This window comes from Octopus sinensis, linkage group LG1 (genome assembly GCF_006345805.1).
Source record: "Octopus sinensis linkage group LG1, ASM634580v1, whole genome shotgun sequence".
NCBI classification, from domain to species: Eukaryota; Metazoa; Mollusca; class Cephalopoda; order Octopoda; family Octopodidae; genus Octopus; species Octopus sinensis.
The window spans coordinates 57566881-57582934 of NC_042997.1; the positions used below are offsets into that span (position 1 = coordinate 57566881).

The window sequence follows — 16054 nt, forward strand, 5'->3', positions numbered from 1 at the left end:
CAGATTCAAAAGCAAACAAAGAAAGAAAGAAACACTGGCAAATGGCCACCATTTTGGAACAGGAATATCATCAATGTGACTGACTTGATTACTTGATTGCTAATTTATCAGCCTTGGAAAAAATGAAAAATAAAGTTTGTCATGGTAGGATTTGAACAACATTGCCAGGCATAACCAGTCTACTGCTATACAGGTTAATATAAGAAAGAAAGAAAAGAAGAAAAAAAAGAAAGGCATCCAAAATATAGGATTGACAATATTTAATGTAATGGTTACAGTAGTTTACTGATGATATTTCACTGACTTACAGGAATTTATTAGTTGATTATGGCTTTGTAGAATTGTTCCGTACAGTAATGTAACTTACATGTAACTATATTATGTAACTATTATGGTGTTAGTGGTGGTGAGTCCTATAAGCCATTGGGTCATGGAAGAAGCTTTTAAGAATATGTCATTCTACTCCAAACTATACTCATGAGGTAAGTTAAACTCATAAGAGGATGCTAACAAAACAGTCACCAGTTTTATACTGCTGCCATTGCATACAACAGCAAAGTGAACCATTTCACCAAGTAATCGTGTAAACCATTTCAGCATGAAATCAAACAGCTTGGTGGACTGGGGTGTTTGAAGGTTAGGTATCTAGGCACTGGACATAGTGCAGTGCCAGTCACAGGATATGATGTCTTCTTGTTTTGACTGAGTATGTTGGAGATTTAACATGAAAAATCTATCTTCAGCTTACAAAATGATAATGGCTTATAAATTATACATTTTATTTTCATACATAGGATCTGATGACTCAGTTTTCTTATTGATCATCTACAATCAACAGTATTCATCAATGGGTTATTAACCCTATTGAATTCTTAGTTGGCAAAAATGAGAATAGTACCACTCATGCTTTTCCAAGAGATATTAGTTATGTATATGAAATGGTTTCCAGCCACAAACTGAAACCAGGTAACTTACTTACACAACTGCATGCAGTACTAAATCATATTAAGAGAAAACAGAGGTACTAAAGCTTCTATTACTGAATAAGCTTGTGCAGCAATGAACTGCTGTTTTAAACATATATTGTGCTTACATTTAGAATGCAAATGTAGTAGCATTGAGAATTATGTAAATAAGTCTTTATTAATGATGTATCTTGAAGCAAATTGAGCAATAAATAATAGCTTATAATACATTGAGTTAAAAAGTTTTAGAATGGAAAAAAGTCAAAAAGCTACTCGCAAGACCCAAACCATGCATCTTCTGTAACCCAGCCAGATGTGCTACCAATTACAGTAAAGCAGCTTTTTTTCCATCAAATTAAATGCTCTAAATATTTTGAAACACTTCTTGAATGTATGTGATGAGCAGTTTTTCTGTTTCCTTTAGCATTGAGAAATATTTGATGTAAGAAGGAAGAGAGACTGCTTTAGTGTAATGGGTAGTAAGTCTGTGTTATAGAAGATGTATGTTTTGTATCCCACAGGCAGCTATCTACCAATTTTCCATCTTAGGGAGTTTTAACTCAGTGCATTATAAGCTATTATTTATAGCTAATTTCACTTCAAGACACTTCATTATACACATTATATCTGTTCTTAATGATTGCATATGATGTACATAAAATGTGACAATTTAGACATTAACAGACAGGCTCAACATAACACTTCAGTGAATATGCTACTGTGTCAGATAATCACACATGACAGTGAAATATATGACCTGTTAATGGATTTAATAGATTGAGAATGATAGAGGGAATTGAAAATGATGAAGATGAAACATGACACTTGGTTTAATGTTTGGAAGTTAAAATAAAATCTAATGCAAATTACATTTCATTTTTATTACCATTATCATTTAAATATAATTGATATAACAAAAGTGTGGATGTGTGCCTCCGTGAAAGGAAACAGAAAAACTGCTCATCACACCATCACATACATTCAAGAAGTGTTTCAAAATATACATATAACAACCAAGTGTCACTGTTCCTAAAGTGGTAGCAACCCCAGTGCATACCATTCCTAGAGTGGGAGCAATAAAAATTTCTAGCACACAAAGTGACAGCAGCCATATCAACAGCCTCTCTAAAAGAGGTAGCAAATATGGAGCATTCACGGAGATGGTGTAGATGAAAAATCATCTTAGTGTTTTTTTTTTTTTGTTCTTTCCGTCATTGTTTCTAACTATTTTTCTATATGGAATATAATCATAATCCTCATCAGTTTAATGTCCATTTTACCCAGCTGGTATGGGTTGAACGAGTTGTGGAAAATGATGTAATTTGGAATGGTAAAAATATTGATTTCTTTATTCATATTATACACTTTGCTCTTAGCCAAAAGCCAAGTATAATGAGCTCTTTGACAAAGCACAAGGCCAATCTTTTTATTTTTAATGAATGGACCCAGTGTATTACTGAGATATATTTTACCAAAACCCTAAAAGGGATGAAAGGCAAAGTCAACCTCGGTGTGATTGGAAAACAGAAAGGCAAGACAACCAATTCAAATGCTTTGAAGCACCCAAGTTGGCTCTCTGCTATCTGTACCATCTTCATCGCTCTAAAATGACTAAAAATAGAACTAATAATAATAAATTAAATTTTCAAGCTTTTAGTTACAAATTTTACAATATATATATATATATATATATATTTATATATATATATTTATACACACACATGTATCACATACATATATATATGTATCAATGTGTGTATGTACAGAGAGAGAGAGAGAGAAATGGAAGAGAAAGAAACATTTAAAATTTATATTCTTTAATGATTCCTTAGTAAACAGCAATATCTGCTTGCTCTTTTTTTTCCTCCTCCTCAATCCCTCTTTACCACATTGCATTTCATTTCAGCTACTAAACCAGGATAAAACATGGAATGTGTTGGATAGCTTGAGGAATCTGAGGACAAGTCAAGCAGATATTTATTGCTGTTTTGAAATCAACCATATCAGTTACAGTTATACTGTAGAAATAAGTGATACTATCAGTTATACAGCAGTGTATGAAATCACAGCATTAGTGTAGAGATGATACTAATAATTGTAGTACAGTATTGTTATTTACAGCTATACTGTAAGAGTAATGCTTCATGTTCTGTAGAAGTGATACTCACAGCTTCAGAGTAGAAGACAGGCAACTGTACAGCAGAGGAAAGACTCAGGTATGTACTGTAGAAGGCTGGGTAATTATGTAGCCAGAGCAAATGTTGTCCAGATGGATCCCCTATCCTGGCATAAACTTAGACAACAATGATTTCAATGCTGAATGAATTCAAGAAGCACAGATGTTGATTAGTTTTAGTGTGTATCAGCTATACAGGATAATATTGACTGTAAATACAAAATAATTGATTCCAATAGGAACCAGTAAGGAATTTGTACTGTCTTAGGAATAAGACTTGATTGTTATAGCACAGCATTGGTAATATTTCATTAGATGAGTCAGTTAAATATACTGAACTGTGTTTCTGTGCATATATGTGTGTTCTTTTTTTTTGTGTGTGTGTGTATATAAAGGAATGTAATTTAATAGCTCAAGTCAAGATATCACTTATACTTATTTCATTACTCTTAGTAGGATCTGAACTTGGAACAGCTATAAACAGTAGATGCTATAAAGCATGTAATTTATCTCTTTCTATGCTAACTCTACCACTAAATTTTTACACTAAAATTTAAAACAATGACCGATAAATCATTTTAAATTGTAAAAGAGTAAAAAATAAAGAAAAAAGACAGTTCTTAATTGAAATGATTACACAAATTTTGTATATATATGTATATTTGCATAGTTATTTGAAATCTTATTTGTTATTAATAAACTTTTTGCTAATTGATTCCCAACTAGACATACTGAGAGTCCATTTGGGTTATGAAACAATAACAGGTGTAAACTTTAGTTATAAAGCATAAACTAGATATAAGTTAGAAATTCTATTGGACAGCCAGGTGTATATTTTATCCTTTCAACTAGGTTATTATTAAAAAGAGTGTATAACTTGTGTAATTATTTCAAAGGTATCCTGCTTAGTTTTATTACTTATATCCTCTATCAATTGTCACCTCACTTTTGTTTTCTTTCTCTCTGTCCATCTCTCTCTCTCAATAAGTAATTAGTCGATCAGTTAAATGAAGCACTATTTTCTTCATTTAATCTGTTCATTATGACACAAAGAAAAAAATTAACAGAATGACAAGCGGTGATGATGGTTGTTAGATGGCTCTACAAATTACTTTCCCCATTGAAGTTTGGAGAGGCAAATGGTAGGTTCTTCTCGTGGCTTGCCCATTATAAACCGGAAACTGAAATAATAAAGAAATATTGACATTACTAACAATAAAGATTTTAATAAAGAAAATAGAATGCAAAACAGCATTTTGCATGATTTGTTTTTTAGTTAAGTAATAAATAGAATATGTTATGTACAGTAGCCATTACATTATGCTCTTGTCAACTGTGGACTGTGAAAGAGTTAACTCATTCACAGTAAGATTTACTGTAAGAATAATTATATACAATAGATAAATGTTTAACATATAACATTGACAGAAGTTGTAGCCATAAATTGGTTCATTTATTCAGATCATATTTTGTTGTCTAATGTTTGTATTTGATGAAATAAATCCTGTAAAATAAAAATGATTAGAATATTTACTGTAGTCAATTCAAGAAAAAAAAGAAAAAAGCATACGACTAATGAGAATAAATGTATAATAAGCAGAGAAAGAGATTGATCATATTGCATGTTAAATTTCACATGAATTAAGCAAAAGAAAAATAAAATGTTCTCAAAACCCCAGAAAAGTAAAGTAGAATATCAATAAATAATGACATACAAATCCATTATTGCAAACATGTTCTATACTTGGTTTTCTCAATGCTTGATGTATTATAATGTCTACAACTACAATGAGGTTATTATGCAAATTTGTTGAAGACATTTCTTTAGTCTGTTACAATATTTACAGATTATTACCAGAGAAGTCAATAAACTATTATGACAAAATCTTCATTTAGTTTTGTCATTAACATATGTTGAGTCTTAGAACCTATTGAATAAAGAGGGACAATTGAAGACTTCATCTAAATGTAGTGTATCTGGGACACAACAGTTTGGTGAAACCCATTCAGCTAAACTCCAAACTGCAAGGTGGACTGTGTTGTTTCTGAGTTTGAATATATATATATACATATATATATATATATATATATATATATATATATATATATATATATATATATATATACACACACACACACACACATACATACATATATGATGATGGACTCTCTTGTCATTAGACGACGTATGAGGGTTTGACAATTTCTTACTGAACAACCACACAGATGATTTGTTTATAGTGATCGAATGTTTGTGTAGACATAAGCTCACTCCCTGCATCAGATTGACATTACCTGTATAGGTGCAATGGGTGCCACATGTCAGATGTCGAAATGATTGCAGAGCAATGTGAAATGAAGTGCTTTATTCAAGAACACAACGCAACACCCAGTCTGCAGTAGACCACAGCCTTAGAGCTGAAACATATAAAATGAGCTTTTGGCACAAAAAAAAAGCCTATATGAGAGTTTCACTCATGGTATCTACCACAGTAAAGTTTGTTCTAACAGAACATCCATGTTTAAGTGGGAATAAATATTACCTCTAATATATATATATAAATTATTTGTAACAAGATTACCAACCTCTCAGCTTGCTACTCAGTACTCTAGTGTATGAGGCTGTTAGCATGCTGTCAAGATAGACTTAACATATAACACAAGGGAATGTATGGTAAGTGTGCTGAAACTAAAACTGACACAGACTATGAAGGTAATACTTTATAAAAGTTATAAATGATGTTCTAACAGCACCGTTACTATAACATAACATCAGACAATTACTTTGGTAATGGAATAACAAATTGAATAAATAAAATAATTAAACAATGACATTTTAACATGAATAAAAACATTTTAAAGGAACATTGATAAAAGAAAAATCCATTTATTCTGAAATAAGTTTTCAGAAGAAAAAGTACAACAACAAAAAACAAATTTATCATTCCAAAGAAGATAGTGCAAAATAACTGTGTGGGAAATATTACAATAAAGACGCACTAAGTGACAAATATGTATGTAAAACACTAGACTACTTTATATGTGATGATATCACCATGTACAAACAACCAAGTAAAGGAATAAACCAAATACAAGAGATATTGCAACATATGAGAGACTGCCAGATGACAGAGATACTGTAGTACAAAAGACGTTGCAACTAGTCAGCCATAATTATTCTTGATTTGAAAACTTAAACAAAACTAAAAAGATATGCTTGAAGTAAAGCTGTTTAATAATTCAATAATTATGATATTAACAAAGATCACTATTTTGGTTATTATCATCAAGTTCAGTAGTTTTATAGTATTATTGTGGACTTTCATTGATGAGCAGAGTGCTGTTTCATTTGACTTGTGAAGGCACCAGAATATTTATTTAGCACTAGTAAGGTGCACTTGTTTGAGTGACAGCTGTACATCAGAAAAATTTAAATTCCGGTATGTTGGAATTGGTTGTATACAGATAGTCACCTTTTTGAAGATCTGTTTTTTTGTAAATGGGAATGCAGATGCTGAATTCATTTGATCCCAGTACAGTCCTTTACCAAGAATGTGTACTAGACTATTTTCTCTCAACATTGACACTGTTAGAGTTAAAAATGGGAAGTTGTGGTGCTCATGGTTTTGTGAAAATCGTTAGAAAAATAAATTAATTTGTTCTAACTAGAAATTAAAACTGCATTGCAGACTTATCCAACTAATTTTACTAGATTATAGGCCAGAACATAAGAATAGGATGTCCAAGTAACATCATATAGATTAGCCATGATCAACACAGCAACTACTAGAATAACCCCATCAAAAGCTACCATTACTATCTCTCAATGCAATGAAACAGGATCAACTAACTTTTAACTACCTTGCTTTATTATACAGAAATATTCCTACAAATGCGTAGAGGTATTGTGAATGTATGAAATAAAACCTCACATAATACAAGTTTTAATTGGAGTTTTTACTTGAAATATTTCAAGAGGTCATAAAAATTATATATCGTATATGGAGTACAGTTACAGCTAGCCAAAATTAATGTGTATGCAGTACCTGATAACTGTTACCATTCTTGGTATATATGAATACTTTCTCTATAATCAATAGCAAAACTATTACATGAATAATAGTAATCATCATCATCGTCTAATGTCCGCTTTCCATGCTAGCATGGATGAGACAATAATGATAATAATAATAATAATAATAATCTTTTTATAGGCATAAGGCTTGGAATTTTGGGGAGGGGGATAGTCAGTTACATCAACCCCAGTACTTGACTGCAATCCTGAAAGGCGAAGTTGACCTTGGCGGAATTTGAACTTGGAACATAAAGATGGATGAAATGCCGCAAAGCATTTTGCCTGGTGTGCTAATGATTCTACCAGCTTGCTACCCAAGAGAACCACATCTCAAAGACATCCAAAAGATTGTGTTGACAAGTATTGCCCACATCCTCAGAAAAAACCCTATCATTTTAAATGTTTATGCTGTATCATATGAATGCCCTCCCCAAGCTTTCAGTTATATTTCAACATCACTTAACCTTCACATGACCTAGGGCATGTGGTGTGTCCTGGCAAGTGATTGCATCAAACATGTAGAGGAAAAGAAAAATAATAATAATAATGATGATGGTGATGATGATGATTTCAAATTTTGGCACCAGGCCAGCAACTTCAAGGGAGGGAATAAGTCGATAACATTGACCCCCGCACTTAACTGGTACTAATTTTATCAACCCCAAAAGGATGAAAGGCAAAGTTAACCTCAGTGGAATTTGAACTCAGAATGTAAAGAAGGATGAAACATTGCTAAGTATTTTGCCTGGCATGCTAAGTATTTTGCCTGCCAGCACGCCACCTTAATAATAATAATAATAATAATAATAATAATAATCCTTTTTACTAAAGGCACAAGGTCTAAAATTTTGGGTGAGGGAAGACTAGTCAATTACATTGACCCCAATGTTTCACTGGTACTTAATTTATTGATCACGAAAGGATGAAAGTAAAAGTCAACCTCGGTGGAATTTGAACTTGTGATGTAAAGACAAATGAAGTGCCACTAAGCATTTTGCCCAACATGCTGACAGTTCTGTTGGCTCACTGCCTTAATAATTGTAATAATAATAACAGCAACCTTCTATATTAAGGTACTAAGTGTTACCAATATCTTAGAAGTGATTAAACTAACCCAGTACTTTAATGACTCTGAAGGTATAAAAAGCAAAGTTGATGTTGGTAGGATTTGAACTGACAATGTAAAGCACCAGAAGAAATACCACAAAGAATTTTGTCTGACATTTTAATGATTTTGCTAATCTACCAATCACCCTTATATGAAGTTAATAAGGACTGGCTTTTACACTGACATGAAGTGGATAGAGAGAGAATATGATGTTGTGATATTCAAGCAACAGCAATATAAGATGTATGACTTGCAAAAAAAGGCAATTCTGTTTTTGGTAGATATTTAACTTCATTACTGGAACGACCATGAAATTTAATTTCACATTAATTTCCCCCATGAAATGGAAAAGTTGATGTGTAGGAGAAACTGTTTTTATAGCTGAATCCTATTCCTAGCACTAACCAATTAGATTTGAAAGAGAGAACAGCTTTCTACTTTGTTCAATCAAGCAAACTGGAGTAAGTAGAGTTAGTTTCTTTACTTGAGATACAATATAATGAGAATAGCAATACCTAAATTTATGATTACATAGTCTACAGTGCAGTAATTTTTATCTTATAACTAGTGTGCATCATATTATAATTTCTTACATAATCATGAAATCAGTTTTATAGGGGAAATAGAATAGAAAGGTGAGATTAATGTTCAATTTTTTTTTTAAGATATTGGAGATTTATGTGAAAAAATTCCAATTCATGTCAAAGTTATATTAGTGTATGGTCTGTTTTAAATAAAGTAGATATCATAACATATGGCCCAATATTGATTTCAAATTTTGGCACAAGGGCAAAAAGTTTAGGAGAGGGGTTAAGTTGATTACATTGAATCCTGTGCTCCATTGGTACTTATTTTATTGACTCTGAAAGGATGAAAGACAAAGTTAACCTCAACAGAATTTGAACTCAGATGGACAAAATGCCACTAAGCATTTTACATATGGCTCAATATTAAGAGAAGAAAAGTAATGAGGAGTTCATTAGGGATCTTTAAAAGACACTGAAACATATTTCAGTTACCTTAGGAAAACGAAATAACTAGATTTTGTTTTCTGGAATAGTGGCATAGCAATGTAAGCACCATAAAGATTCTTGTTCAGCTTGGTACCATTTGCTTTTTATTGCCCTTACTAAGAGATTTTCTTGTTTTTTTTTTGGGGGGGGGGGTGAAGTGGGAGGGTAGGGGGGTTACATATAATATCCTCTTCTTTGAAGAGAAAGAGATCCCAACAAAGCACAGTCAAGAATTTAGATTAAACTTTTGCAAACTTGTCTGGTTTGCTGCCCTTGAAGATTATTATCATTATTTTTTAACTAAGCACAAGATCAATACTATAGCTAGTTGATATGAATCCAGTGTATCAAATGGTATTAATTTAATCTTAGCAACATAAAATAAAGGTAAAAAAAAAGTAAGGTATCAGTGACATGGTGCGTTATCTGCAGGTGAATGCTTCTCTAAGCTACATGTAGGGATTTGAGCTTAATACACAGCTGGAAGTTTGAATATAATGAAAGAAATCATTATATTCAAACTTCCTAAGGTATCTATTTACAGCCACACATTATTGTTGAGTGTCTTGGCAACAGAAACAATAGTGTCAAAGGCTTCCCTTTTTTTAAATAATTTACCACAGCATTAAATGTTTGCCTTTCTTTTATATGGCTACATAAACACAAATTCCCAGATTTCCAGGGGAGGAAAATGAAGTAAAATGACCAAAACTTGATATTAGCAACAATAAAAGTTATAGATTCTACTTTACAAGGGTTTATTTACTACTGTTCTAAATCATTTGTCACAATAATAATATTTAACAATGACACAATCTTGCTACTTGACTGGTATTTATTTTATTGGTTCCTAGACAAATGAAAGGTGAAGTTGACCTTGGAAGGATCTGAACTCAGAACATAATGGGAGATATCTTTTTAGACTAGCACTCTACTCCTCCACCAGCCTAATGATAATAACCCTTATTACAATTATATAAACATGCATGAAATGTAGGAAATAGAAAGGTTCACCAGTTGCTATAGCCAAGGCAGTATCAATGGGCATGAACATGCAATAATAACACATATTTGTTCTCTTTTTGTAAGTTTTTTCCTCCACATACAACACACACACACACAAACACACACACACAAGATATACATGTACATGACCAACACAACACTGTGTTTTGGACTAACGACACATCAAGCTATGGAAGCAAGCAAAAGAACATCTATATGCCCTATTTTGAGACACATAAATGTATGTAGGAATATATAATGCTTTTTACTTATATTTTATTCATTCAGGAAAATAAATGATTTGGTAAAGAAAGGAAACTGATGATATGGATATACAAACAAAAACAAAAGCATCACGACAAACAAAAGGAGATGCTAAAGTTGAAAGCACAACATAAAAAACATTATATGAACAGGAAGACTCGGAATATGACGTCACCTGGCCTGACATGAGACCCAATTGCCAGTTGTGTGCTGGATTACTAAATAGAAAAGTCCACAGGGAGATTGAGTTTGTCCACCAAATTCTGGAAACTGAGAAAATATCCACAGGTCAGATGTCAGATTAAAGGATGTACTAGATGATTAAAGCAGGAAAAATATAACATTAAAAACAATAATAATGATTTTGTATGTAGTCACGAGGCCTTGAATTAACAGAAGGAGATGGGAAAAAGTGATGGTTATGATTTTCTGAAGAACTTTAATAATGTGAATGAAGAAAATCCAACTGGAAACTGAAATGAGATTGCAGACTTGGCTCACTGGACACTTACCACCATACAAGAAAATCTGCACCAATAACAGTAATAATTTCTTTTGACTAGATTAAATTAATACCCTCTAGAAGGAATGAAAGGCCAAATTGACTTTGGAAGAATTTGGTCTCAGATCACCGAGATATTGAGGATACCATAAACTAGCATCCTTTCCATCTCTCTAGTGTCTGGACCAACTCCCTACATTAGAAACAATAAAAGTAATGACAATAACAACAATAATAATAAACATGGAAATAGTAGAAATAATAGTAAATTAATGGGTAAAGAGTAAAGAAGAAAACAACTTTGACCCTTTAGCATTTAAACTGGCCAGATCCGGCCTCATACACCTACCCTATAATGTCACTCTAAAAATAAACAGTATTGAAATCTCAAAACTAGAAGAAAATGCATGATTAGGTCAAAACAATGTGAATAAATAAGCATTGCATTTGACAGAGTAATTCTGAATGCTAAAGGATTGAAATGTAAAAATGGTGAAGAGAAAATAAAATGGATGAAAAACCAGACAGCATAAAGAGAAGAAGCAAAAATAAAATTAAACTGAAATTAGAAAATTTAACTGATAAGTGGGAAAAAATTGGAGCAAAAATGGATGAGTTTACTTATAGGATTTGATATGTAAAAAGAAACTGATAACACAAAATGAAAAAAAAAAAAAACAAAACCAATTAACTGTAAAGTATGGATTTTGATAAATTGAAGTCTCTATATGGACAAGGGAGAGGATAATTCATTACAATATCCGTTTTTTTTCGAATTTCATATTCATTTGTGTACACAAATGAGTAGAATAGTTTTATGTATAACTTTCAATGTTTGTAGACTACAGATGCAAGTATCTTCATAAAATAACTTTGCTCACCACTAACCAGTCATGTATGAAGTGAAAACTATGTCAGATATAGTAATGTGTCTTACTAAGTAACAGAATACAGTAATTGTAGTAGAGGTGAATCAATAACTCAACTTCATCAACTTTCAGTCATTAAATTCTTATTAAGGTTACTATTTAGCCTTTTCTAAAAAGTGAATTCACTTAAACAAGTTTCGTATAAAGATGTTAAAAAATAGAAATTTATATTTCTTTATATGCAGCATGTCAAAACAAAAAGAAGTCTGAATCACAATATTTTCTTATAAACAGAGATAGTAATAATTTATCACACAGCAGACTGAATTTTATTTTTGATTTTGTTAATATCATTGATATTAACGAAACTGAACTTTATTATTTTTTTCGTTCTTGCAAATGCCTTGGTGACCTCAATAGTGCTGGGTATCACAAAAAAACATCTTGTACACTTTGTAACGTGGTTAGCATTAGAAAGGGCATCCAGCCATAGAATCCTAGCCAAAACACACAGGAGCTCAATGCAGTCCTCTGTCTCAGCAGATCCTATCAAACTGTCCAATTTGTGCCATTATGAACAGAAGACATTAAATAATGACAACAATGATGAATGAGACGGGAGATATAATAAGAGATAATTTCAATGTTTTTTAATGATACAACACATAAGATAAAGATTGTGATATTGTGGTGAATATCTGGGATTGAAAATGGCTTCCATGATTTAGTAAACTACATGTGTTAGGAAATGATTATTAATACTCATTACTTAATAGGAGCGTATGTACAGCTGCATAATGACTGACACAATAACAGTACAGATTGCCATACACAGGAGGAGTACATATAGACCTTCTTCATAATAGAAGTACATATTAATAGAGACAGTAGCAGGAAATGTAGCCCAACACAGTTGTGTCATTATTTTTGAAAAACAATCTGGTGAAATAGTTTTAAATGATATTTAATAATGATTTCTTACATTGGCACAAAAGTAAATTTTTTACAGAAGATAAGTATAATACAATTTTTACAGGAGAGGAGTATATCAATATTATTGTATTACTGCTACTTTGGAGGTTTCAAATTATAGTATTACTATTATAGTATAGCATTTTTTGATAGTGAGGGTGGTAGCCTAGTGGTTAGAATGTTCCACTAACAATCATGAGATTGTGGTTTTGATTCCCAGACTGGGTGGTGTGTTGTGTTCTTAAGCTAAACACTTCATTCAATATTGCTCTGTTATCAGTTTACCTGACAGGAGGCACACTGTGCACATGTGATGTCAATTTGATGGAGGGAGTACGCTAATGTACAGAATATATATTTGATCATTATAAACAAATCATCTGTGTAAGTTGTTTAGCAAGAAACTGCAGAAACCTCATCTGTCATCTACAACAGAAGTGTCCACAATAACATTATATAGATTAATAAGAGTAACAACTAATTATTCTTCATGCAATTAATAGCAGGAAATTCATTCAGATATATTCCTATCTTAAGCATAGTTAATGCTGGTGAAGCATAAACTTGAAATGTTGAGGTATGAAACTAAATACTGTATATTTTGTCCAGTATTGTCATTTGTGCTATTTCTCCATCTCCCTCTCTATAGGTCTTCTCGTCATTGTAAGTGCCACAATGATGAGGGTTCCAGTTGTTCTGATCAATGGAACAGCCTACTCGTGAAATTAACATGCAAGTCACTGAGCACTCCACAGACACATGTACCCTTAATGTAGTTCTCGGGGAAATTCAGTGTGACACAGTGTGTGACAAGGCTGGCACTTTGAAATACAGGTACAGCAGAAACAGGAAGAAAGAGTGACAGAAAGTTGTGGTGAAAGAGTACAGCAGGGTTTGCCACCACCCCCTACCGGAGCCTCATGGAGCTTTAGGTGTTTTCACTCAATAAACACTCACAACGCCTGGTTTAGGAATCAAAACTGCGATCCTACAACCACAAGTCCACTGCTCTAACCACTGGGCCATTGCGCCTCCACATAAGTCTTGTAAATCTAGAGTGTTATGACTAGCCATGAGAAATTAAAAGTTACATATTGGTATATAAATAAAAACAAATAATAATAATCATTGTCATGGTAATGAAATGTTTACATTTCTATGGGTGCATGAGTCAGACAGAATTTGTTGAGGCAGATTTTTATATATTGTTAGATGTTTTCCCTGTCACCAACCCTCACCTGTTTCCAAACAAGGTAATATTTCCCCATGGAAGACTAGAATCAAGTAACACTGCTTGTATGACAGTGATGATTATTTACAATCATCACAACACAAGCGCGCACACACACACACACACACACAGGACTTCTCTAAGTTTCTGTCTACTAAATCCATTCATAAGGCTTTGGTCAGCTTGGGCCTATAGTTGAAAACACTTGGCCAAGGTGCTATGCAATGGGACTGAACTTAAGACCATATGGTTAGGAAGCCAGATTATTAACCTCAAAGCCACAACTGCATGTATAAATAAAACAAATAAATTGAATGAAAAAACCTATCTGTTCAAGAATATCTAAGCATACTTCTTAGATATTGGTAGCAGTTGTTTTTCTGACATCTCTGTTACATATGTAAGTTTCCTAGCTTACAAACATCTGTCTTTTTTCTGCCATATGTGTGTGTGCATATGAGTGCATATATGTACATATGGTGTAAAATTGAGAACAAAAGTGTGTCACTGAATGATTTCTAATACATATGCATACGTAAATATCTGGGTCTGTACATACACATATATTTATATATGTTGAATATGTGTATGTTTAAAATGATGTACAAATTTTATACACATAAAGAATCTTGCAAACCAAATCCAAAAACGAAATATATATATATATATATGCACATATACAGAAACACACATACAAACATGTGCATGTATGCACACACACTCCCAACAAAGCTAAACACAAAAAGATTTTGATTACTCAAAGAATTATAATGAACAGCTAATAGCTAAACATAGTGTGACTGAGAAAGCTGTTCACTGAGTTATGAGTATACATCAAAATTTACTGTTACATTGTCATAACAGCCTCAATGTGAAACAGATTGAATGCCATTCACTGTGACAACTAAATAGTTCAGTTTGTGAAAGCAAATTGAACTGTTTAGTTTATAACATATTCATAAGCTTAAAACATACTCCATCTTGCTGTAGAATATTATTATCCAACAACCATTAGTAAGTAGAATGCATTATAGATTTGTGGTTATAAAACTATTATTATCATTATCATGCACCAGAACTAATTAGGCTTTAAGCATTTAAATTTGTCATATACATTACACATTTTTCACACAATTGAAAAAATAAGATAGAACTCAATATAAATTCAAAATTAATAAAGATAACCATGTACCTCCTCTACAGGAAGACACTTTTTCTGCTTCTCTGTCTCTCAGTCACACTCTAACACAAATTCCCTCCTCAAATGCCCCTGCCCCTTTCAAAATTCCTTGTCTTGCAAGTTACATGGTGACCCTGCCAATGCTGTTGCCACTTAAGAAGCATTCAGTCCACACTGTAAAGTGGTTGGCATTTGGAAGGGCATCCACTGTAAAAATCATCCCAAAACTAACCTCGCATGTAAAAAGCATTGAGTTCACTCTGCAGAGTGGCTGGTGTTAGGAAGGGCATCCAGTTGTAAAAACCCTGCCAAAACAGACACAGTAGGCTGGGGTAGTCTTCCACCTGGCCAGCTCCTGTCAACCATCCACTCTATGCATGCATGGAAGATGGATGTCAAACAGTGATGATGGTGATAATGATGATGATATTAAAATTAGGTGGAATACTCTCTGCCACTAACAAATAATCAACTAGAAGAGAACATTCCTTCCAACTTTGTAGTATGCATGGGTTCCTATAAGATTTGAAGTTGTAATGCTATTCAACATGTTACTTGGTATAGATAAACAATATATTTTTCTGTGTAATTATAAATGATCTACTGGCACTAAATCCTTGAAACTGAGTGTATGGTAACAATCAAGACAATCAGAGACAACATAGTCTTAGCAGCATAAATTAAAAAGAAAGCT

General features: G+C 32.6%; 1 protein-coding gene across 3 annotated transcripts in view; it reads right to left on the reverse strand.

Annotated features, from left to right (window-relative positions):
* Positions 1 to 243: 243 nt before the first annotated feature.
* LOC115219140 (RILP-like protein 1) overlaps positions 244 to 16054 on the reverse strand; it is a 110817-nt gene continuing 95006 nt past the window's right edge. For 2 of the 3 annotated variants that reach the window (XM_029789254.2, XM_029789236.2), the window contains one exon: positions 244 to 4322. In XM_029789254.2, coding sequence (XP_029645114.1) covers positions 4250 to 4322 — 73 coding nt within the window. In that variant the 3' untranslated portion in view covers positions 244 to 4249. Of the gene's footprint in view, positions 4323 to 10781; positions 10877 to 16054 lie in introns of all 3 variants that reach the window. The other variant, XM_029789246.2, reaches the window with a different exon arrangement.